General features: G+C 42.3%; 1 protein-coding gene across 1 annotated transcript in view; it reads right to left on the bottom strand.

The window, feature by feature from the left end:
• The window catches only part of LOC126204380 (serine/threonine-protein phosphatase 6 regulatory ankyrin repeat subunit B-like), a 394854-nt gene that overhangs the window by 41769 nt on the left and 327535 nt on the right, over window positions 1-25550 (bottom strand). The window contains exons 15-16 of the mRNA XM_049938752.1: window positions 23090-23230; window positions 18502-18678 (exon numbers count right to left, since the gene is read on the bottom strand). Of these exons, the coding sequence (XP_049794709.1) occupies window positions 18502-18678; window positions 23090-23230 (318 nt within the window). The remainder of the gene's footprint in view (window positions 1-18501; window positions 18679-23089; window positions 23231-25550) is intronic.

Genomic DNA, 25550 nt, shown 5'->3' with positions numbered 1-25550 from the left:
GACGGCGCAAACACTAAAAAAGTGTAAAGTGTTCGAAAAGATGTGCTCAAGTGCACGAAGTATTATCGTAGGGCACTGAAAATCTTTAGACATAGCTACAATTTATTAGATAAATAATTTCATTTTGTACGTAAATCCTACAAGTTTTGTTATATAAACAAAAAACATGCCTATTTTACGTACTGTTTTTTTACTCAGAAATGATCATTACATGCATTCTACTCCAACATGACAACTGGCTCTCATGCGACTTTGTCTTTGTTTCCAATAAAACCACATGCTTCACACCCACGTGATTATATTCTGGCTGCTGGCGCCAGAATTCATAACTAGGCGGTGTTTTTGAAATACGGTCGCTTCTCATTGAGTGTGGTGTGCGTACTGTAAGACATTCGGTACACACACCATCAGATTATTTGACTTGTCGCTCTAACGAAATAGGCGAGTGCCAGCAATATGTCTCGTGGTCTTATCGTGGCGTGTTTATCTTCTGCCGTTAGGTCAGACAATAGAAATGCCACTTGCACACTTAGCAGATTGACGATGACCAACTTTAAACAGAACTTGATTAATTTTCACACACATTTATTAAAATAATAAAAAGACATAGATATTACGAAACTTGATTCTGGATGCTGTTTACAATTGACAATCTGAAGTTCCTTTGGTCTTGGTACGTCAATCTTATTCTCACATCTCTCTGACACTTGAGAAAGTGTCTATACATTTCTCTTCATGGCTATGTACAAGAATATGATAATCTTATTAGGCGCAGACTGAAACTTGACTATAGACTGGTACAAACAAATGGAGACTAACGCAGACTAATGCAAACTGACTAATTGGAGGTCTGTACACTCGTTATAATACCTCGCGCGTTCAAGTATCATTACGCGAGTGTGATCCGCGAGGAGAAAAGGTTCTACGTTAGCAGCAATCTCATTGGCTGCATTACGTATTAATACGCGGATCGGCAGAAGCAGAATTTGGTCCGTCTTTATGGCAGCGCCATCTTGTAGTGCGGAAACGGACGAGCGCTGCGCCTGCGCTGTTGTGCTTAGCGGGGCGCTGTAGTGGGAAAGTTGTGTACATGCTGACTACGCGGAACTATGTACACAACATTGAGAGATCCCCAGTTTGAGTTTTATTGTTTCCCAATCTTTCTTTGTTACTCTTTTTCCCGTTCCTTTATAGGAAACATGCTATCTTTAAACGTTGTTATTGAAACCTTAATCACTTAATTATTTCCTCATTTCATGGCATAAACACTTCTTTTTTTTCGATGTTCATTTGCTTTAAAAAAGCGCCGCATTCAACCTTTTTCCGTCTCATTTAGTAAACGCAAGAGATTACAACCACGAAAAACCTTCCAAAAGTACAAATTTTATCGCCAGTGCAGGATGTGGCTAATCAGCACTCGTACTCCAGTCTTTGTGATGGGAGGAAAATTCTTAGACGTGCTTCAGATACGTGATGGATTGCCTGATAAAGAAAATGCGCGCCTCCTGAAGTGTTTTGTTTACTGTTGTCATATCACACTTGTGAAGTGGTGACTGTCTCCACAGATCTCCTTAGTTGATAAGGAACGTCTATTACAGATATCTTGGCAATTTCTGAGTGTCTAGGACGGCGACACAGTACTTATTTTAAATAATATGTCCCAGGTTTTGTGACAAATATAGCACAAATTTCGATAGAGCTGAGTCACTTAACAAAAATCCGGTTTTCAAATTCCAGTAGATACAGCTGTTGAAGAACTCTGAAAAATATCTATCCTTGGATGTTATGAAGTTTTTTTTCCACTTAAGCGTCATGAGATGTTTATCCAAAGAGCGAACACTGCTGCATCATGTCAACGCAGTTGCAGCAAATTTAAGATGGTGAGAAACTACTCAAAGTCGATTATAGGTAGAGAAGACTGTCAGCTTCAGCTATCTCGTTGATGGAATACGACACAGCTGCTAAATTTGATATCAGTGACACAGTCAATGAGTCTGCCAATGTCCCCAGGCCTCTTCCAAACAGTCAATCTTGCTACATGATTCTTGAACTAGGTGTTGGCAACGATTATTTTCTTCCCGCCTGTGTCCTCCTACTACTTTCCCTCTGTTACTTTTCCTACTACTGAAGTCACCCATCACAGTTAAATTTTTATCTCTTTTAATTATCGGAATAATTGCTTTACCTCGTCATACATTCCGTCATTCTCTTCTTCATCTGCGGAGATTGTTCGCATATATTGTCGTGGTAATGTAGTACCTGTTGGCTTGGTGTCTCTCTTCGCTACTGTAATGCTTTCATTACGCTGTTCGTGGCATGGTCCCCGCATTCTCATTTTCTTATTCGTTATTGCTCCCGCCTTATCCCTATCTGATTTTGTTTTGATATAACATCGTTATAACCTCACCAAAGCTCCTGTTCTCGACGCTATTGAATTTTGCTAATCACCGCTATATCCACCTTTAACTATCCATTACCCTATTTAAATTTTCCGCCGGCCCCGGTGGCCGAGCAGTTCTAGGCGCTTCAGTCCGGAACCGCGCCACCGCTACGGTCGCAGGTTCGAATCCTGGCTCGGGCATGGATGTGTGTGATGTCGTTAGGTTAGTTAGGTTTAAGTAGTTTTAAGTTCTAGGGGACTGACGACATCTGATGTTAAGTCCCATAGTGTTCAGAGCCATTGGAAATTTTCCGGTACCCCCTCTCAAATTAAAGGATCTAACAACCTGTGATCCGAACGGGAGACTGTTTTACACCTGAAACATTTTTCTGAGAGGATGCCATCGTCGTTTAACCTTACAGGACGGTAGCTCGCCCTTGCGAAAACAAGAAAAAATACTACGCGGGATGGCGCAGTGGTTGGCACACTGGACTCTTACTCTGGATGTGGACGGTTGCGGTCTGCATAAGGCCATCCCGATTTAGATTTTTCGTGATGCCCCCCAATCGTCCCAGGCAACTGCCGACATGCTTCCTTTGAAAGACAACAGCAGGTTTCCTCCCCCGTCCCTGAAACACTCCGAGCTTGCGCTCCGCCTCTAATGACCTCGTTGTCGACGGGTCGTTGAAGCAGCACCTTCCTTCCTTCCCTCCCTCCTTCCTTCCTTTCTTCAAGAAGAAAAGAGTATCACAACTGTAGCTTCCCCTTGCTTGTGGCCGTTCGCAGTACCGTAACAGCAAAATCATGTTGAGTGAAGTTCCAAGTTGACATTCCTGTAGCTCTGGGTTTATTCATCCATAGTAATTTTTATGCGCAGTTCATTATTGCTATTCGAGTTTGCATATTGCCATTTAGTCATTTGGAGATAGTGGAGGTGTGGACGCTAGAAAGTGGAGTGCCAAGTAGATAAATCGGAACTTTACCGACATATTCTTGTGCTTGAAGTAGAAGAGTGACAGCAGCAGAGGCAGCCATTGGACAGAGCACGGCAAGAAAATGGTTTTCTCGATTTAATGAGTATGGTTTTGGCATTAGTGACCATCAGCGCTCAGGAAGACATTTGCGTTCTGACGAAGATCGTTTATACGCATTAATCTCGAATGGTTCACGTCGCTGTACTCGAGAACTGGCAAATGTGATGAACTGATCATTCCAACATCGTGCGACATTTTCATACAATGGGGAGGGTTCAAAAATCTGCTGTGTCGGTACTGTCAAGTCAAGGAATGGACATGTGTGCATCTCTGCTTGCTCGTCATCAAATAGTTGGTGAACAACACCGACCATTCCTGTCCTGTATCGTTACTGGCGACTAGAAACGGCGTCTTTGTGTTAACATAAGGACAAGAAAGGAGTGGTTGAGCCCAAAAAAAGCAGCAATTCCCCGTGAAAAAGACTTGCGCGCTTCCGCAAAAGGTAAAGTGATGCATCTGGTGGCGTAGCGATGGTGTGGTGTACTACGAATCCCTTCCCGGTGGTGTAACCATCACGGTTGACATCTACTGTCGACAACTGAGACGTCTTGCAGACGCAGACCAAGAACAACCACCAGGAGTCTGCATGAAGTGATGCAACTCCTCGATAAAGCCTGCCCGCATTCTGCTAGACTGACAAAAATCGCTGTGTAGCAGTTGGGTGGGGAAGCCATTCCGCACTCACCTCTCTCACCTCATCTCGTGCCGTCACATTTGCACCCATTCCGCTCTCTATCTAAAACCTCCAAGGAACATCCTTTCCGGATGAAAGTACGGTCCGCAGATGAGTCGAAGAGTTCTTTGCCTAAAAACCAAGTGAATTTGGCAGTCGCGAAACCAAAAAGCTACCCAGCGATGGCAGACAGCTGTAAATAGTGAAGGAGAATATATTATTGATGACTAAAGTCTCGGTTGTACGTATCTGTTGTGTTTACTAAACTCATGGAAAAGCGCTACGAACTTATGCACCAATCCAATATTTAAATCGTACATCTCCTAAATAAATTGCAAATTTACGGTGGTATGTGCAGTATGTCCACAGTGTCTCCCCTATATCCCTGCTATGAGTACGCTCATTTGGTCCATCAGATACTGCTGTTGTTCCTTACTACCACTACAGAAAACAATATTGCTTTGTCGATATGTACGTTCAATACGAGGGGAGAAAGTCTACCTACTTGGCTTACCCCCTTCGTTCTTGGTTTTCCAAACAAGCTGATAAACCTATCTAATATTGTGTAGAGAACAGGCGAACACTCAGATGTGCCGCAACACGACGTGGCATGCACTCGACTAATGTGTGAAGTGGTTCTGGTAGGAATTGACACCATGAATCCTGCAGGTCTGTCCATAAATACGTAACACTACGAGGGGGTGGAGAGCTCTTCCGAACGGTACGTTGCAAGGCATCCCGGTCATGCTGGTAATGTGTATGTCTGGTGAGTTCGGTGGCCAACTGAAGTGATTAAACACAGAAGAGTATTCCTGGAGCCACTCTGTAGCAATTCCGGACTTATGGGATATCCCATTGTCCTGCTGGAATTGCGCAAGTCAGTCGTATTGCACAATGGACACGAATGGATGCAGGTGATCAGACAGGATGCTTACGTACGTCTCACCTATCAGAGTTGTATCTAGACGTACCGGGGGTCCCATAGCACTCCAACCGCACACGCCCCACATCATTACAGAGCGTCCACTAGCTTGAAAAGTCCCCTGCTAACATGCAGGGCCCATGGATTCATGAGGTTGTCTCCATACTCGAACACGTCCTTCAGCTCGATACAATTTGAAACGAGACTCGTTCGCCCAGGCAACATGTTTTACGTCATCAACAGTCCAATGTCGGTGTTGACAGACCAGACCCAGGCGAGGCTTTGTGTCGTGCAGTCATCAAGGGCACACGGATGGGCCTTAGGCTCCGAAAGCCCATATCGATCGTATTTCGTTAAATGGTTCGCACGCTGACGCTTGTTGATGGCCCAGCATTGAAATCTGCAAGAATTTGCGAAAGGTTCGTACTTCGCCACGTTGAACAATTCTCTTCAGTCGTGGTTGGTCCCATTCTTGCAGGATCTTTTTTCGGTCGAAGCGCTGTCGCAGATTTGATGTTTTACCAGATTCCTGATATTCACGGTACACTCGTGAAATGGTCGTACGGGAAAATCCCCACTTCATCGCTACCTCGGAGATGCTGTGTCTCGTTCGCCAACTATAACATCATGTTCAAATTCACTTAAATCTTGATTACCTGCCATTGTCGCTGGTAGCGATCTAACAACTGCGCTGGACACTACTTGTTGCCTTATTTAAGCGTTGCCGAACACAGCGCCGTATTCTGCCTGTTTACATATCTCTGTATTTGAATATGGATGCCTATACCAGTTTTTTTTGCGCTTCAGTGTGTTATTTCCTATGGGTTCTTCTACATATTTCATTTTAGCCGTCTTGCGCAAGAGATGACTCATATTCTCGTGAGAACTGCACTATTCTGTATTGTTGAACGTCTTTTCTTGGTCGACAAATGGTAGGAAGGTGTATTGGCTTGTCTTGCCTCCGTTACCATTCGCAACGTCAGAACTGCCTCTCTGCTAATTCAGGTTCCCTCAGAGCCCCACCGCCTTATTACGTTTCTAACGGCGAGTTTCCGAATTCATTCGACACCTGCTGTCAAGCTTCGAAACCTGCCACTGAAGTCGAAACCCGCCACTGAAGTTGTTCGTTAGAACAAACTGAAATAAAAGTGCAAGTTAGTGTCACGTAGTAAAATAGCAGCGAAGTCATTCTGTTATAATTTTCACTTTCCACATCGACTCTCCGCAGTAGACAACGCAGTCGCCTGAGAATGTAGCTGATACTTTCTTAGAAAACGTCTATGCAAGTCGAGATGACTGGGTCCTATTATACTGTATTGTGAGACACACTTGATGGGTCTGGTGGGAAATTCGAGTCAGGGTCATTGCTCCTCTGTCTCTATCCTTGTCTGCCGCTGCCTACTCCACTCTGCATAAATACCGCCCTCTCTCTCCCTCGCTTCCCCGAGGCTCTTGTCCGCTTCTCGTGTCATTTCGAAACTTTCACCTGTATTCTGCGTTGTTTATTACCATATAATGCATTACTGAAGAGCAGGCATGCCATCCTCGTGGCCATTATGTAAATAATTCTTCATTTCGTTCCCGTCCTGAAAATTTGCTTGATGACTGAACTGTTATTTATGCAAGCGTCCATCAAAAATACACGTCTAGCAGCTTACGTAGTCATTTAGTATACCAATTTTCACTTGTTAGTATGTACACTTAGTGGATTATTTATTATAATTAGCGATTAAGATCTTCTCCTGCGCCATCTGATCACTCAGTTAGGCGTTTGTAGTTTTCTGCACAGCATTTGCACTTTGATAATTTACGGCAAATTTGTAGGTTTCACGGATGACACATTCCAATACACGAAATAATTTTCTGATTTATCGGTGGAAAACTTTTAGGTTTATAATTAAACTGGTTGAATGAACACTCGAGCATTGTTATATTAGTAGCTTGTGCTCTATAAGTTGATTTGTGATCCGATTGTGAATCTTGGCGAAATTTTGATAATGCACGTGAATTGTGAGTCACGCTAGTACGTTTTTAGATGAACAGGAAAGATATGACGAATGGGATCAGATTAAAATGGAGGATAACCATAAATCATTATGCTCTATAAATTAAAAAAAAAACTTGTATTTTCTATCCTTACAGTTGCTGTTACTTGATGATATCTGTACGTCGATTTTTGAGAGTTGTAGGTCAGTTTCAGAGGGAAAGGTGAATTTATGCCAAAGTCTGATTCATTGACACATATTTAAAGGTATTTACATAATGTTGTGTAATAGGTTAGTGCATCACATACAGTACACGAATAGAGTTTTATGTCTTCATTTGATAGATAAATGCTTCCATCTATATGGAAAATGACGATTCAGAACTGACACTTAACGAATGGTGAAAAGTCTTTTTCACGAGTCAGTTTCTTGACGCGTTTTGATATTTCGTTATTAGAACATAGCTCTGTAAAAATAAAAAGGAATTACAACATGAAAAAACACAGTCAATTATATGCACAATGGTCAACCGTTGAACAAAAAAATGAACGATTTCGATTGGTCAAACGGGGGAAGTACCTGATTATGCGAGGGCAGCAGCCAAGATCAATGCCTCTCTTTGTCTCAGCTAGCAAGACATGAGCGCTGTACCACCTTCTGTACAAGGTAGATAGACCATTTTTCTAGCATTTTACAGAGCAACAGACATGTAGTGTTTTGAACAACACCATGATAGAAGACTATTTAAGCGGGGATAATCATGAACATCCGGTATGGACGGTTTTATTGAGAGTTTTTGTACTCCATGTTGAAACCTGTGTTCGTACTAGTCGTAATACAAGTGCATTGGGATGCTAGCTCTCTAGTTCACTATGAAGTAGGGAACAAAAATATTGTCATACTGTGAGAAAAACTTTGATAATGAGACCGGCTTTAGTGCGTTTTTTAACCGGGAAGTCATTCCTTCGATGTAGACAGTGGCTGTTGGTCTGCGTCCTCAGGTTGACTCAATTAAACAAACATTAACAGTTGTATAAAGAAATATGCTTTAGAACCGAATACTTATTGTTTAATATGACTTGCACAACAAACTTACAGCAGGCCAACATTCAACTTCAGCTAATTTTTGTACAGGTCTTCATCGCCCTAGACCAGGGAGCATATGTGTTTGCATTACGTTCCACAAAAGTAATGGAAAAATTAGCCAGACCACGGTGCCAGTGTCGTCGTTCACACGTTCCACACAGCCATGCCACTACAGTTCTTGCGTATATATCCACTGTAGCAATGTTAAATCCTATTGTATTATTCTCTTAGACTCTTATTTTATAAACGATGTTTTGTTCCAGCTTTAACAACACGTTGTCGAAGACACAATTTACGTTGCCTATACCACTTCTTTTATACCACTTGTCGTTGTCGTCACTTCTCTTCCATAAGTCACAACACTTTACACAAAGATTTTTTATAACCACTTCTTTCTATCTTTCGATATAGCTTCACTCAACACTTTTCTGATTTTCATAGCGATCAATATCAAGACAGTATTGCGGATATGCAAGTTGATGTCAGAGTATCAGCTACTTCGATCGTCACCATCCAAGCAGTACGGGAGACTTACATTTGTTAGGGGGATTCTTTGAAACTGTATAAAAGAGACTACCGCAACGTACTCTAGGGCACTGCAGCAATGTTTGCAATCCGTGGCTATAGCCGTCGCTGTGATCTTAATGGGATGGTATTCTGTAGACGAAGGGGTAACTCCGAACAGATGGGATTTGAATGGGACTTTTGGAAGAAAGATAACATTTCTAAGGAACCCAGTTCGATACAAATGTGGGAAGCTGGTGCTGAAGGTAAAATTAGCAACGTTTCCGCTGGCTGCTTACTTAATCAGTGCGGAGACCTCTGGAATCGTGTAAGGGATGCTATGGTCCATATGTATGCAATGTGTACTGGCCCACTTGTGAAAGATGTCAATCAAAATTGTTATGGGGCATCACCTGGCCTGTATTCTCCATAGCTCTGGTGGGTTTCTGAAAATTTCTACATCAACATCCATACTCTGCAAACCAGTGAAGTGCATGGTACAGTATGTTTCTCATCCTACTTCACAGTAGCCTATCTTTCCGCTTCACTCGCATAGGGACTGAGGGAAGTGTGACCGTTAAGTGGCCACTGTGAACACTGTGATAAGTCCGATTTTGCTACGCTATCCCTTGTGTCGAGGGTTGTGGCATTTTCCTATGTTCCTAAAGTAACACCAGTTTCTGCAACATACAAGTATGCTTCTACGGTGTCGGGGTCGTCTATGTTAAGGCGTCTTCCAGTTTTTCAGCATTTCTATGATGCTTTGCCGTGAGTCAGACCAATCTGTGATCATTCGTGCTGCCTATTTTGCACATATTTGATATCGATTGTTAGTTGAATTCGCTATGAATCCAACACACAAGGACAATATTCAATTACTGATTGTGCAAGTTACTTGTAAGCGATCTCCTTCGTTGACTGACAGCATTTCCCCAGTGTATTGCCAATGAACCAAGATCTACCCCTGCTTTACCTACGACCAAGCCCACGCGATCCTTATGCTCATATCCCTACAAACTGCTGTAGCCACGTATCTGTGTGAGTTGCAAGATTCCAGTTTCAACTTACTGATATTAAAAACAAAGGCTACTATGTTTTGCATGTTTTAAAGTGCACAGTTTTACATTTATGACCAATTAACGCAACCTGCTACTTTTCTCACAACACTTAAAGCTTAAAAGCTGTGAATATTTGTTGCAAAGTTTTTTTCACAGAACGCTTCCTTCTGTATAACTGTATCAACTACAAAAATGAGGTTATGTATACTGTCGTGCTATTTCATTAACATAAAATATAATCAGCAATGGTCGCAAAATACTTCCCTGTGGCACACTCGCAGTTACCTCTACCAGTCACTCCACGTCTCAGTCTAAGGTAACATGCTGTTCTCCCCCCCCCCCCCCCTACAAAATAATCCACAATCAAATCTCAAATCTCATTGGGTACCCCGGACTTTAGCTAATGACTTAAATGTAGTTGTGATTCCAATGTTTCTTGGAAACATGAAATGCAGCATGCACTTGTATGTGTTGAGCCATTTCTTTCCGAGTGAAATCTGTGAAGAGTGCAACGTGCATTTTCCTTGATCGATGTCTTTGAAGCTAATGCTGGTTGGTAGGAATGAGGTTTTTCTCTAATCATTCAGTGAATATTAATGGACACCTAATTTACATTTGCTGTCCCAGTGGCAGATCAACAGTACCTTCTTTTAGTGTAGATGAGTCAGATTTTGTTCCTGCAAATTTGAAATATTTTTCAACTGAAACCTGGTCATCGTGGTTTGAGTGTGCACCTGATGACTCCCTCAGTAAATCATATTAGTGGCGCAGCCGCATCGAGGTACTGATGTACAAAAGCCTCCTTATGTACAACTGCTGTTTCTGGCATCAGTATAGAATTATTCCACTATAGCTTCTGCTGAGAGTTATTGAAACTGTAGAATTTCCATTAATAAGAATGTCAACAATTTATTTAATTATAGTAACAGTAACTTAAGTAAACATATTTACTTGATTTATGAGGCAAAGCCGGACGCTGTGGCCGAGCGGATCTAGGCGCTTCAGTCTGGAACCGCGTGACCGCTACGGTCGCAAGTTCGAATCTTGCCTCGGGCATGGATGTGTGTGATGTCCATAGGTTAGTTAGGTTTAGGTAGTTCTACGTTCTACGGGACTGATGACCTCACATGTTAAGTCCCATAGTGCTCAGAGGCATTTGAACCATTTTAATTTTATGATGCAAAATAAAGAACTTCATTTCCTGTACATTTAGTGTAGATAACTCAGATTTCGTATATGCAATTTTGAAAGATTTTTCAAATGAAATCTGCTCACTGTGGTGTGAGTTTGCAGCTGATGACTCCCTAAGTGAAGGACATTAGTGATACATCTACGTTGAGTTACTGATGTACAAAAGGACCCTTATCTACAAATGCTGTTGCTGGCATCAGTATGGAATGGCTCAACTTTTATAAATATTTAGAACAATTATTCCACTGTAACTTTCGCTGAAAGTTATTTAAACTGTGTAATTTACATTAATAAGTTCGTTTAATTAAAGCAACAATAACTTAAATAGACTTTTTCCCTCATTTATGAGCCAAAGAACCATGGACCTAGCCGTTGGTGGGGAGGCTTGCGTGCCTCAGCGATACAGATAGCCGTACCGTAGGTGCAACCACAACGGAGGGGTATCTGTTGAGAGGCCAGACAAACGTGTGGTTCCTGAAGAAGAGCAGCAGCCTTGTCAGTAGTTGCAGGGACAACAGTGTGGATGATTGACTGATCTGGCCTTGTAACACTAATCAAAACAGCTTTGCTGTGCTGGTACAGCGAACGGTTGAAAGCAAGGGGAAACTACAGCCGTAATTTTTCTCGAGGGCATGCAGCTTTACTGTATGGTTAAATGATGATGGCGCCCTCTTGGGTAAAATATTCCGGAGGTAAAATAGTCCCCCATTCGGATCTCCAGGCGGGCACTACTCAAGAGGACGTCGTTATCAGGAGAAAGAAAACTGGCGTTCTACGGATCGGAGCGTGGTACGTCAGACCCCTTAATCGAGCAGGTAGGTTAGAAAATTTAAAAAGGGAAATGGATAGGTTAAAGTTAGAAATAGTAGGAATTAGTGAAGTTCGCTGGAAGGAGGAACAAGCGTTTTGGTCAGGTGAATACAGGGTTATAAATACACAATCAAATAGGGATAATGCAGCAGTCAGTTTAATAATGAATAAAACAATAGGAATGCGGGTAAGCTACTACAAACAGCACAGCGAACGCATTATTGTGGCCAAGATAGACGCGAAGCCCACGCCTACTACAGTAGTACAAGTTTATATGCCAACTAGCTCTGCAGATGACGAAGAAATTGAAGAAATGTATGATGAAATAAAAGAAATTATTCAGATAGTGAAGGAAGACGAAAATTTAATAGTCATAGGTGACTGGAATTCGATAGTAGGAAAAGGGAAAGAAGGAAACGTAGTAGGTGAATATGGATTGGGGCTAAGAAATGAAAGAGGAAGCCGCCTGATAGAATTTTGCATAGAGCACAACTTAATCATAGCTAACACTTGGTTCAAGAATCATAAAAGAAGGTTGTATACATGGAAGAAGCCTGGAGATACAGACAGCTTTCAGATAGATTATATAATGGTAAGACAGAGATTTAGGAACCAGGTTTTAAATTGTAAGACATTGCCAGGGGCAGTGTGGACTCTGACCACAATCTATTGGTTATGAACTGTAGATTAAAACTGATGAAACTGCAAAAAAGGTGGGAATTTTAGGAGATGGGACCTGGATAAAGTGAAAGAACTGGAGGTTGTACAGAGTTTCGGGGAGAGCATAAGGGAACAATTGACAGGAATGGGGGAAAGAAATACAGTAGAAGAAGAATGGGTAGCTTTGAGAGATGAAGTAGTGAAGGCAGCAGAGGATCTAGTAGGTAAAAAGACTAGGGCTAGTAGAAATCCTTGGGTAACAGAATAAATATTGAATGTAAATGATGAAAGGAGAAAATATAAAAATGCAATAATTGATGCAGGCAAAAAGGAATACAAACATCTCAAAAATGAGATCGACAGGAAGTGCAAAATGGTTAAGCAGGGATGGCTAGAGGACAAATGTAAGGATGTAGAGGCTTATCCCACTAGGGGTAAGATAGATACTGCCTCCAGGAAAATTAAAGAGACCTTTGGAGAAAAGAGAACCACTTGTATGAATATCAAGAGCTCAGATGGAAACCCAGTTCTAAGCAAAGAAAGGTGGAAGGAATATATAGAGGGTCTATGCAAGGGCAATGTACTTGAGGACAATATTAAGGAAATGGAAGAGGACGTGGATGAAGATGAAATGGGAGCTACGATACTGCGTGAAGAGATTGACAGAGCACTGAAAGACCTGAGTCAAAACAAGGGCCCGGGAGTAGACAACACTCCATTAGAACTACTGACGACCTTGGTAGAGCCAGTCCTGACAAAACTCTACCATCTCGTGAGCAAGATGTATGAGACAGGCGAAATACCTTCAGACTTCAAGAAGAATATAATAATTCCAATCCCAAAGAAAGCAGGTGCCGACAGATGTGAAAATTACCGAACAATCAGTTCAATAAGTCACGGATGCATAATACTAACGCGAATTCTTTACAGACGAATGGAAAAACTGGTAGAAGCCGACCTCGGGGAAGATAAGTTTGGATTCCGTAGAAATATTGGAACACATGAGGCAATACTGACCCTACGACATATCTTAGAAGCTAAACTATGGAAATGCAAACCTACGTTTCTAGCATTTGTAGACTTAGAGAAAGCTTTTGACAATGTTGACTGGAATACTCTCTTTCAAATTCTGAAGGTGGCAGTTGTAAAATTCAGGGAGTCAAAGACTATTTACAATTTGTACAGAAACCAGATGGCAGTTATAAGAGTGGAGGGGCATGAAAGAGAAGCAGTAGTTGGGAAGGGAGTGAGACAGGGTTGTAGCCTATCCCCTATGTTATTCAATTTGTATATTGAGCAAGCAGCGAAGGAAACAAAAGAAAAATTCGGAGTAGGTATTAAAAATCCATGGAGAAGCAATAAAAGCTTTGAGGTTCGCCAATGATATTGTAATTCTGTCAGAGACAGCAAAGGGCTTGGAAGAGCAGTTGAACGGAATGGACAGTGTCATGAAAGGAGGGTATAAGATGAACATCAACAAAAGCAAAACGAGAGTAATGGAATGTAGTCGAATTAAGTCGGGTGACGCTGCAGGAATTGGATTAGGAAATGAGACACTTAAGGTAGTAAAGGAGTTTTGCTATTTGGGGAGCAAAGTAACTGAAGATTGTCGAAGTAGAGAGGATATAAAATGTAGACTGGCAATGGCAAGGAAAGCGTTTCTGAAGAGAAGTTTGTTAACATTGAGTATAGATTTAAATGTCAGGAAGTCGTTTCTGAAAGTATTTGTATGGAGTGTAGCCATGTATGAAAGTGAAACATGGACGATAACTAGTTTGGACAAGAAGAGAATAGAAGTTTTCGAAATGTGGTGCTACAGAAGAATGCTGAAGATTAGATGGGTAGATCATATAACTAATGATGAGGTATTGAATAGGATTGGGGAGAAGAGGAGTTCGTGGCACAACTTGACTAGAAGAAGGGATCGGTTGGTAGGACATGTTCTGAGACATCAAGGGATCACCAATTTAGTATTGGAGGGCAGCGTGGAGGGTAAAAATCGTAGAGGGAGACCAAGAGATGAACACACTAAACAGATTCAGAAGGATGTAGGTTGCAGTAGGTACTGGGAGATGAAGAAGCTTGCACAGGATAGAGTAGCATGGAGAGCTGCATCAAACCAGTCTCAGGACTGAAGACCACAACAACAAGAACATGAGCCAAAATAATGAACTTTATCTCATTGACTGTTAATCTATTAATTCTCAAGTCTGATGTAAAATTCAGCCTGATGTGTGCCATATTTTATATGCCATGTAATGTAGTATATGTTGCTCTCTTTGTTTACTGTTAATAATATGTCTTCATCCTGAAATGAAACTTCAATTCTTTGGATGGTTGTAGTTTGATGGTGAAAAGTAGTCATGAACCATTATTAAGATTTCAGTTTAATTTTTGTACATGCATTCATTCGTTATTAGCTGTACTGCTCCACTGTCAACAAAATAGAGCCCTAGTGCATAATCAATTGAGAATACTTGGTTTTTGACAATCAGTCTCAAACAGTGTTACTTTACATCGCCATTAAATCATAGCTCATAACATAGACTGTAGGTAGCACATGGAAATCAGCTGCAGTTGAGACTGCTGATCATCATGTATTACTGTTTATTTTGGTAAGCTGCAAATTTATTTTTATCTGTACTGCTATGTATGAAAATGTATACGTGATGTCTGATCTTTCGAATGTGTCTGAATGAACACACACCATTTTGAATCAAGTCTCAAACGAACACTGGACATTGATTAAATCAATGGGAAAATCTGAAACTATATGGTAGGCCTGGATGCAAACTAGGGGCTCCTGCATAGTAGGCAGATGTGCTGAACACTGCACCATCTGGACACAGTGGTCTTGACAACCGCAGAGACCACCCTAGTATGCTTCCTGTCAGACAAAGATTCTCAACTTACCCACACACTAATGATGTAGTGCCCCTTGCTTCTTATCCTCGTTAACATCAAAAACAACACACCACAAATATAATTAAGGTGAGGATTCCCAGTGATCACATTAAGGTGCAGACGACGCTCGAACTCTTATTGGAATTGGCGAAATGCAGCAAGTAAGGAGGATAATGGGCAAGAGCCACGACAACAGTAGTGTGTGGTATATGTTGAGAACTTAAATCTGACAGGAGTGTGTGCGGTTGATAACACTGTATCTGGATGGCGCATTGGTAAGGACATCTGCCTAGTAAGGAGAAGACTCGGGTTCATATCCCAGTCTAATACAAATTTTTAACTTTCTTCATTGATTTAATCAATGCTCCCTGGCAGCTACATAATTCTTTCCATTGTGTCTCGATATTTGAAAATGAGTTTTTACCTATTCAAATGGCAATAGCACTCATACAAAATGTTTAGATTTTTCGCTGGATTACCTACTCTTAATTTGTCATTAATTTTTTACATTTCTTGAGAGCTGTAGTTCAGCAGATTGCAATGAGGGCGCTCTCGGCAGAGTTTCTAAGTAGTGGGTTGCATGGTGGCCACTGCAAAAGCTCCACTGGCATGACAGGGGCCTGAGGGAAATGCACTGAAGATCCACAGAAGGGAAATGTGGGCGAAGGGAAAATCTGCTGCAGTACTCTGTGGAGTGTGATTGGAGACCCACATCACGTGATACATGGTGGTATATCTTATTGCTGCATCACTACAAGTCTGTGCGAACTGTAAGGTTTAAGGTTGTTCTCTGATTGTTTTTAAATAGTGATAGGCAAATAACATGATTTCAGATAAGCAGATAACTTTGTGTGAATATTGCAACTGACACCACGTTGTAATTAAACACAGTACCGATCAAACCATCTGTACTGCAGATACGTTAGTATATTCAGTTTGGATTCAGAACTAATGTCATGTGACTATTGCTAATGTTGTCACACTGTTAGTACAGACACAAATTACTGCACAGGAGACACAGAAGTAATTTCAATGCTGGGTCTTCAATGAAGATACATTCAAACTGTAGAGCAATACGTGGCTGTTATCTGGGTAGGGTGAAATCTGCAACAGTTTCACTTGGCACAAACCACGATTCTGTCAACTAATTTTCTGTAATCAGGTGCTGGAGTAACTGCTGTTTCTCAGTAATAGAGGATTTTCCGAATTTTGTTGTTTTCACAAAAGGAAGCTTGCATCTTGTTGGATTAGTTTGTATGAGGGTGGGATGAAAAATAATACCTCCGAATATTTTTTATTTGAAAAATCTTATAGCTTTTAAATAAAGCAAATTTTATTTCCATTGTACATCTTTACTCTTCATGTATGCATATTTATTTCGCAACATATTCACCCTTGCGACGAACAGATTTTTGACAGTGAGAGACCTGTACTTTGATACTGTCACTGCAGAATGTTTACTGAAGAAGCCGCAACCTGCACCTTTCCATCAATATGAAAGTCAAAATGAAGTCTTCGAAGGCGTTCTTTAAGTTTAGGGTACACATGAAACCAGGACGGGCCCAAGTCAGATATGTACGGAGGATGGTCGAAGACAGTGAAGTCGAGGTATCAGATAGTTACAGATAGGCGGTGCTCTTGTGTGGTATAGCATTGTCGTGCAGAATGAGACGATACTCCATGTGTGGACAGTTTTCAGTGAGTCTCGCTGTACGCTGAGATAGTTACGTCACACCAAGCCATGTGACACGAAACCCTTTAGAGTCCTCTAGTGGCAGCGACCAGCAGCTTGTGTCAGCGGAGTGGGAAAGTCGGCCGAGTAACCTGCATGACATGTAACACGTCAGCCAATCTTGACAATAGAATAAAAATTTCTCAGGCATTAGTTTTCAGTATGACCTCATAGATATCTCTCACTGTCCCTCTTGCTATCATGATACTCACATACTTACAAGTAAGAGATGTGTTGTACCTACAGGATAATGTAACCAGGAAAGATGAGTCACTCGACAGAACTACCGACCGAACCCCCCCCCCCCCCATCTGCCCTTGGCTGTGGTGTGTCGTCTTCTCGTCTTCGTGCCGACTTTTTAGTGCAGTGTTTGGAGTGAGTGTTAAGTGTTGTGCGTCTTTTCCAAAGTGTTGTGAACAGAAACTGTTGCTGTGTCTACTATTTTACCTGTCTGCTTCCTGTGCATCTTATTAGCATCGCCAACCCTTTGTTTTGTGTTTTAACTTCCACAATTTTCCACCATTTTACAATTTATGTCTCCATTTTTATCACCTGCTTTTATTGTTTGTTATCTTCTTCGTATGTTTCAAAAATTCTGTAGGCTGAAGAGCGGTGTACTATGCTGCTGCCAGCCAGTCTACTTCAGGGGGCGAAAAAAAAAATTCGACAAAAATACATTTTAGAATGAGATGAAGCAATGTAATTTCATATCATTTACTTATTATTGGTGTGTAGTAGAGTAATAAAATACCAGTTAGGCTGCTGCAGTCAATACTGTATCTTTCAATTTCAGTCGCATATTTGTTCCCAATTTCATGACCGTTTTGAACCTTCAAACATTTCTTCGCATTTGAGCGAAGTTGAATCTTGCAGCATTTTTTATAATTTCAGAAAAATCCTGCAAAACTCAAAGGTGTATGCCACGATTTAAAATTGGAATAATATTATGTACTAAACATCTACTGAAGGGTTCACTAGAAGTGGCCATAAAAGTGTGCCGAGGTACAGCGTTCTCCTTGAAGTGGGAGTACAGAAACAGTGACTGACCACAGGTTTAAATTTATCATATTCTTCATTTTAATTATAAAGAAAAGTCTTGGAGTGGAGCTCTTTACGTTTTACTCCAAGGATGTCTGTCGGACGGCTAGCTACACCTTAGCATGTCTATCAGCTGCTGGTGGTTGTTCTGCCTGGCTAGGTCCAGTGGGGTGTTCCCGTCGTTATTCCTAGCCCAGCGGTCGGCCCCAGCGTCGAGCAGTGCAGATGCCACCTCTGCGTGCCCGTGCAGAGCCGCAGTGTGCAGCGGCGTTCGCCCCCACTGATTCCTGGCGTTGTGGTAAGGAGTGGCCGCCAGCAGGAGCCGCACCACAGCCACATGTCCTTTCTCTGCAGCCAGGATCAGGGGTGTGCTCTGCGTTTTGTTCCTGGCATCAGCCTCCGCCCCTGCCTCCAGCAGCAGCTGCGCCACAGCCTTGTGGCCATTGTATGCAGCCCTGTGCAGGGGCGTCTCCTGCCAGTTCCTGCACCTGGCGTCCACGTCTGCTCCACCCTCCACCAGGCACCTCGCTGCCTTAACGTGTCCCTTGTTTGCTGCCCAGTGGAGGGTGGTCCACCTGTCCTCGCTCTCCTCCCTCGCCCCCACGTCCGCACCAGCTGCCAGCAGAGTCTGCAGCTCAGTGACTGCATCCTCCTTCGCTGCTTGAACCAGCCTGCTGTTCTTCTCCTTTTCTGGAAGGCTCCTGTGCAAAAACGGCAAACTGTCAGATAACATACTTCTGATTAAGAATACTGCAGAAGAACCTGAGATGAAACCAGTTCAAAAATTAGATCTGTCCAACGACCACTAACCAATCTGCAATTTTCTCCGTTTGTGTTACGAAACAGTGGGACAGTCCCCGTTTATTAAAGTACAGATGTGCAGTGACATCATACTCCCAAAGTCTTCATCAGTTCAAAACTCCTACATTCCATCACTCCAGACATTTAGTCATTATTTTTTGTCACACTGATTCCTGACACTTAGGGCTTAGACCTCAGGATGCTGCTGTTGCACAGTCATTGCCTTCTGGGGAAACAGATGTCTTATTAAGGTATAAGATACATCTATGTACAGAAACCCGTCTGTACAAAATTTTTTTTTAAAAAAAGAAGGAAGCTGCCGATTTTTTTGTAATAGCTCACCTATTCAATGCTCCATGACTATCGTTTGGAATAAGATCTAGAGAACAAGATGTATTAATACAGCAGTGGGAAAACTACACGCCACATCTAAAATCCTTTGAGAAAACATTTTATGCAACTTGACGCCAAGCGGATCAGAGCAGGAAAAAGCGGGCTCATAATAGAGCGTCTGATGGAACACCTAGTAAACGGTATGTTGAACCTATTGGAAACGACTGTAGCAATAGTGCATAGCAAAACTATGGGACCAGGACCGAGTAACATCCACTATTCATTGCTCCAACATACATTGCAGAAGGGATTAATTCGTTTATTGAAAATCGTAAGTAAAGTATGGACCAACCAAATCTACAGCCAAGACACGAAGACTGCTCCGATTTTAGAGGGACTCAAATGTGCAAAAGTAGTGGAAGGAAAAAAAATCACTTTTTTCAGTCTCCCTTTCAGCAATGATGCTGTTAAAATACTACTGCGCCAACATATCGAAAATTAGGTAGTACACCACATTGTAGAAGCAACGCAGGAGATTTTGTATGTACATAAGACGACCATCATGTTACAGCTCAAGGTGCACAGTGGAATAAAGGGAAATGAAAATGTAGACAACCTGGCCAAGCAAGATTTTTACACTGCTGCAGCGAAATATGAAAGTGCCACTCAGCCATCTTTTTCACACGATAAGAATTATAGTCAGTGCCAAGTAGAGTGAAAATCTACAATGGTTTTACGACATTGGAGGCAGACGCTGTGCCACTGCAGTAGCTAACCTCCCATGATGTCATAAGTACCAAAATCGCAGATACAGCAGAAAATTTGCACTGAGGTGACAAAAGTCGTGGGGTGCCCCCTAATACCATGTCCTTCTGCCAGGCACAGTGCAGTGGCTCGGTGTGGCAAGGACTCAAAGAGTCTTTGGAAGGGAGGCCCCAGCAGAAATAATGAACCATGCTGCCTCCACAGCCGTCCGCAAACCGCGAAAGTGTTGCCGGTGCAGGAATTTGTGTTCGAATTGACCTCTTGAGTATATTCCATAGATTTTCGATGGGTTTCATGTCGGGCGCTAGAATTCTCCAAATTGTTCTTCAAACCTATTGCAAAAAATTGTAGCCCCGTGACTTGGAGATCATCTGCAGCCATTCATGGATTTCATGTTCCCAGAAAACGATGGAATTTGTATGGTTCACAATGGGCCAAGTAGCCGGAAATAGTCATTTCCAGTCAATGATCGGTTCTGTAGGGTGAGAGGACCTAGTCCATTCCATGTAAATATAGCTCAAACCACTGTAGAGCCTTCGCCAGCTTGCACAGTGTCTTGTTGCCAACTTGGGTCCATGGTTTCGTTGGGCCTGCGCCACACTCAAATCCTACCATCAGGTCTCACCAACTGAAATCGGGACTCATCTGGCCATCCCGCGCTTTTGCAGTCACTTGGGGTCCAACTGATATGATCGCGAGCCCAGGAGAGGCACTGCAGGCGATGTCGTGCAGTTGGCAGAGGCACTTACATCGGTCGTCCGCTGCCGTAGCCCGTTAACGCCAAATTTTGCCGCACTGTTCTAACAGATACGTTCGTAGTAAGTCCCACATCGATTACTGCGCTTATTTCACATTACGTTGCTTGTCTGTTAGCACTGACAACTCTATGCAAATGCCGTTGCTTTCGGTATTTAAGCGAAGTCCGTCGGCCACTGCGTTGTCCGTGGTGAGACATAATGCCTGACATGTGGCATTCTCCGCACACTCTTGACTATGGTTCTCGGAATACCGAATGCCCAAACAATTTCCAAAAAGGAATGTCCCATGCGTCTGGCTCCACAGACCCTTCTGCATTCAAAGTCTGTTAATTCGCGTCACGCGGCCATATTCACGTCGGCAACCTTTCCACATGAATTACTGGGTACAAATAAAAGCATCGGCAATACACTGCCTTTTTCTACCTCGTGTACGCGATACTACCGCGATCTGTATATGTGCCTATCGCTATCCCGCGACCTTTGTCGCCTTAGTACAGAGAAACATTGGCACGACTTCGTTTCAGTCACGGGACATTCCGCCAAATCTCTACTACCTGAACATGGTAAAATATTCTTCATGTGAATCGGGAAGTGAAGAAGATGATAATCACATTTTCTTCTGGTGTCACAGAAGGCATCAAGAATATGCGAAAACCATGTTTTAACTCAATCATACATGATGTCACATCATGGACTGTCAGGAAACCGAAAACAGAACAGAATTGAAGCATTTGAGATATTTTGCTACAGACCAATGTTGAAAATTAGGTGCACTCGTAAGGTAAGAGATGAGGAGGTTCTGCACAGAAAAGGAGAGGAAAGAAATATATGAAAAGCACTGACAAGAAGAAGGGGCATGGTCGTAGTACATCTGTTAATACATCAGGGAATAACTTCCATGGTATTAGAGGGAGTGGTAGATGTTAAAAACTATACAGGAAGACAGAAATATGAATACTTCCAACAAATAATTGATTACATAGCTCGGAAATGCTACTGCGAGATGAAAAGGTAGCACAAGAAAGGAATTCGTGGTGTATCATATCAGGCTGATGACTCAAAATACAGGATGTTATGGTTAGTTGTGATTTGTAGATTGTGGTGAGAGACAAAATATACTTGTTTAGTCTCCCAACAGATCCGACGTGCTCTTAAGTGTAGTTTACTGAGTCGAGTCGTAGATTCTCTTCTGAAGTGATTTTAATCCGTTATTTAATCAGAATCCCAATACTGGAAATCGAAATTGAGTAATATTATCTGTCTACAATCTTACAGTGGTGTTCCGCTTTTGTTCCATGCTATTAACAGCGCCAGTCCGACAGTAAAATCTCTTAGTGTGGCTAAAATTTCATCATATGTAAATGCGAACTAATCTCCACTTGTCGCCAATGGCTACTCAAAAAACTGCAAAGGTACACCTACACCGCTCACTGTTTTACTTTTTAAGATGACCATCTCTCACAATTCTTGTTTGGTTATAGCGAATACGATTCTTCCCCAGTAATTTGGTCTATAAAGGTGATCTCCAGATGTGCTAGTTTACTCCTGGTTCACATATCTATTAGAATGTATAAAAACGTGTTATGTAGTAGCTTACTAAGTCTGGCATTACCCATTATGTTTTCTGTTGGTGCCTGCTTTGCCGCTTTATCCTCTGAGAGTGTGAATCTGTTGCAAATAGTGAAGGAGAACACGTTAGTGATGACTAAAGCCCCTTTTACGTTGTGTTTGATTAACGTATGGAAAAAAGCCACGAACTTATGCGCCAACACAATAGAAAAGAGAATGGAAGTTTGAGCCAGGCGTGATCGTGTGTTGAGGTGAGCAAGACACGCATCATAAGCGCAATAGGGCATAAGTTATCAGTGCTAAGTATACTCCGAAAAGTCACTTGAAGATAAATATACAAAATCTGAAGACACACCCCAGAACACGCCATATTCTTACTCTGCTGCATATTATTTTGTTTGCTTTATCCTGCTTGCGATTTCTTCACCATTTCTGTTTGAGGATCACTAAAGACTCGCATTCAAAATTATTTATTTACATAAAATCGAAGTTTGGAGTACTTTCAATGCATCAGCACCTTCTGTCTCGTGACTATTTGCTAAATGATTCATTCTCAGATAGAGAGCTATCACCGAAAGAAGAAATTGCATCGAATACATCATTATGTTCTGTATCCATGGAAAATGACTTTGTTTTATTATATCTTTCCCTTATAACTGCAGTGTATGACATCTTGTGTCCTAAACTGAATGTAACTCACACGGTGAACCCACAGAGGGTTGTAAGGAATCACTTTCATCCACGAGAATTTGTAAAAGGAATAAGTTTTCTCGATAACTATAACCTTTGTGTTACCACATACGCACTACAGCGCCATTCTATTTCCTTGCGCCCAACACATGGTTGACACCCCCGACAAGTCTCACTGTGTAGTGGCGGAACTCACCGCAGGCGAGAGACGGCAGAGTCATCTGGCGGAGGAGTGGTGCGGGCAGCCGTGGGCGGCGCAGCAGTGGCAGGGGTGCGGCCGCGGTCTCCCTGCAGCCCACTGCCGGGGCGCGAACATCCGTCTGCAGAGGCCGGCGTGCTGCACACAAACAGGCAGGGTGTGGTGAACTCTGTCCACTTGGGGGGCCAGAGGGCAGTTTGCTCAAATGGTTCAAATGGCTCTAAGCACTATGGTGCTTAACATCTGGGGTCATCGGTCCCCTACACTTAGAACTACTTAAACCTAAGGACATTACACACATCCATGCCCAAGGCAGGATTCGAACCTGCGTCCGTAGCAGCAGTGCGGTTCCGGAGTGGAACGCCTAGAATCGCTCGGCCACAGCGGCCGGCGAGTATTTGCTATCTGGATCGCTGCTGGGGGATTGTCGTCACACAAACAACAGAACACACACTGCTAATGACAGAACTGGGTCTGCTAAGATGAATAACTCAGCCTCCATCTAAACAGTGTACACTCTGATTCTCCTGAATTCCTCAGACCAGTAGCTTACCATAACAAACAACAATAGAAAGTACAAATGAAACGTGGATACATCAGTTATGCTAGAGTAATACAAGGAGACTGTTGCACAGGACAGGTGGAATACACAACAACAACAGTTACACAGAAATTGCAACAGCAATAATCTTTGAGGGAACTTAATGTGGTACTGCTGTAATCAAATGGTGCTTTTAGCTCATGTGTTGTGAATCAGGCTGTAGGGGGTTCACATGATAGCCAAGGGGGCAGCAACTGTCGAGCAGACTGGCGAAGTAAATTCAGAAAAATAAAAGGCACACAGTGTGTGATACAAAGAATGTATTCCAGCGAAAAATTAAAGTGCAGCCAGTTTATGAATTTCATCACAGAAACTGAAACATTGCCCACTGCACAGATTTGATTCTCATTGGCCATGGGGTCATTCATTGAACTGATGAACGTTAAACGTCATCTGACAATAAAGTCGAATGTGTGTGAGACGAAAACCTATAATGTAACTAGAGACGAGCTGTATATACATTTGCGCCAGGAAACGGGTCATATGTTTTTACTCCAATGACATATAAAATACCGTTTCATTACTGTATTCAGGGTAATTATATCTACTAGATTGTGACTAGAACATTTCCTTGGGAATGATGGAGTCAATGTGAAGGAACATAATGAGCATGTGGTTCCATATGGAAATGGACAAATTCCGTTTCCGTATAGATTCATCAAATCGTGATTACACGTCGAAAGTGGTGAAAGCTGTGACCAGTGCCAGAGAGCAGAAGACACAAGCTAATGTCTGGAAACTGAAGGTTAATCCCTGAAGAGGGCAGGTACTGGTGTGTGTTTACGCACAGGATACATATAACTAAATGTATTGGAAAAGATGCATCGTACGAAAAAAAATGTTCTAGGTCAAAAGTCAATATAAGGATATGGAACATCTGTTCAAAAAAATGGCTCTGAGCACTATGGGACTTAACATCTATGGTTATCAGTCCCCTAGAACTTAGAACTACTTAAACCTAACTAACCTAAGGACAGCACACAACACCCAGCCATCACGAGGCAGAGAAAATCCCTGACCCCGCCGGGAATCGAACCCAGGAACCCGGGCGTGGGAAGCGAGAACGCTACCGCACGACCGGAACATCTGTCTCTGTTACAAATGGCCACCTCCGAACCACCCCTGGTTTGTGGGGCCAACTTTGTATTTTATAATAGCAATCTTAGTTTTTATTGAATATTCGAATTCTACGCCAAAAATGCATATGGATTACCAAGCTATTGTTTCCCATTTGTGTAATATACAGATGACATAGGGAAAGTCCCAATAGAAGGAAACAGAGCAGAATTCTCCATAGAGCCTTTAGTAACACAACAGAAACAAAGGGACAGGCAAGCAGAGGGCTGATGGCTGCTACTCAATGAGGCAAGCACACCAATTTGATCAGTAGAACTCCTCCCAGCATGTGTAATAGAAGGGAGTGTACTTAGCTACTGCATGTATCCTGAGAAACAACTAAACAGAAGCAGGAAGGAAATGTGAATAAGGGCCCCAGTGCTGCTGTTTTGGTCTTAGGACTTGCTTGTTGCATCGTGAGGTGGGCACAGACTTTATAGGGAATACGCAGCTACACCTTCCTCCACGTCTACTTATGTTAACTTCATTACTGGGGTCGTTTTTTCGTGCTTCGGCTAGGAACCACACACTTCTTAGGGCCTAGGTGCTTCTTACTACCTAATTCATCTGCTTTGATTGGGCAAAGTAGGGGAACTTTATTTTTATGGAAAGTATAGTTGTATTACATACATCTAGCAAGAAACCAAATGAGAGATATACAATATGCAAATCTGTAGTACTGATGTGGGAATAGTGATTACTCTGTCCATTTACTTTACTACACCTACCCAGAGGTTAACA

Source organism: Schistocerca nitens, chromosome 9, assembly GCF_023898315.1.
Source record: "Schistocerca nitens isolate TAMUIC-IGC-003100 chromosome 9, iqSchNite1.1, whole genome shotgun sequence".
Lineage (NCBI taxonomy): Eukaryota > Metazoa > Arthropoda > Insecta > Orthoptera > Acrididae > Schistocerca > Schistocerca nitens.
The sequence above is the reverse complement of the archived record's forward strand: the minus strand, read 5'-3'. Positions and strand labels throughout refer to the sequence as shown.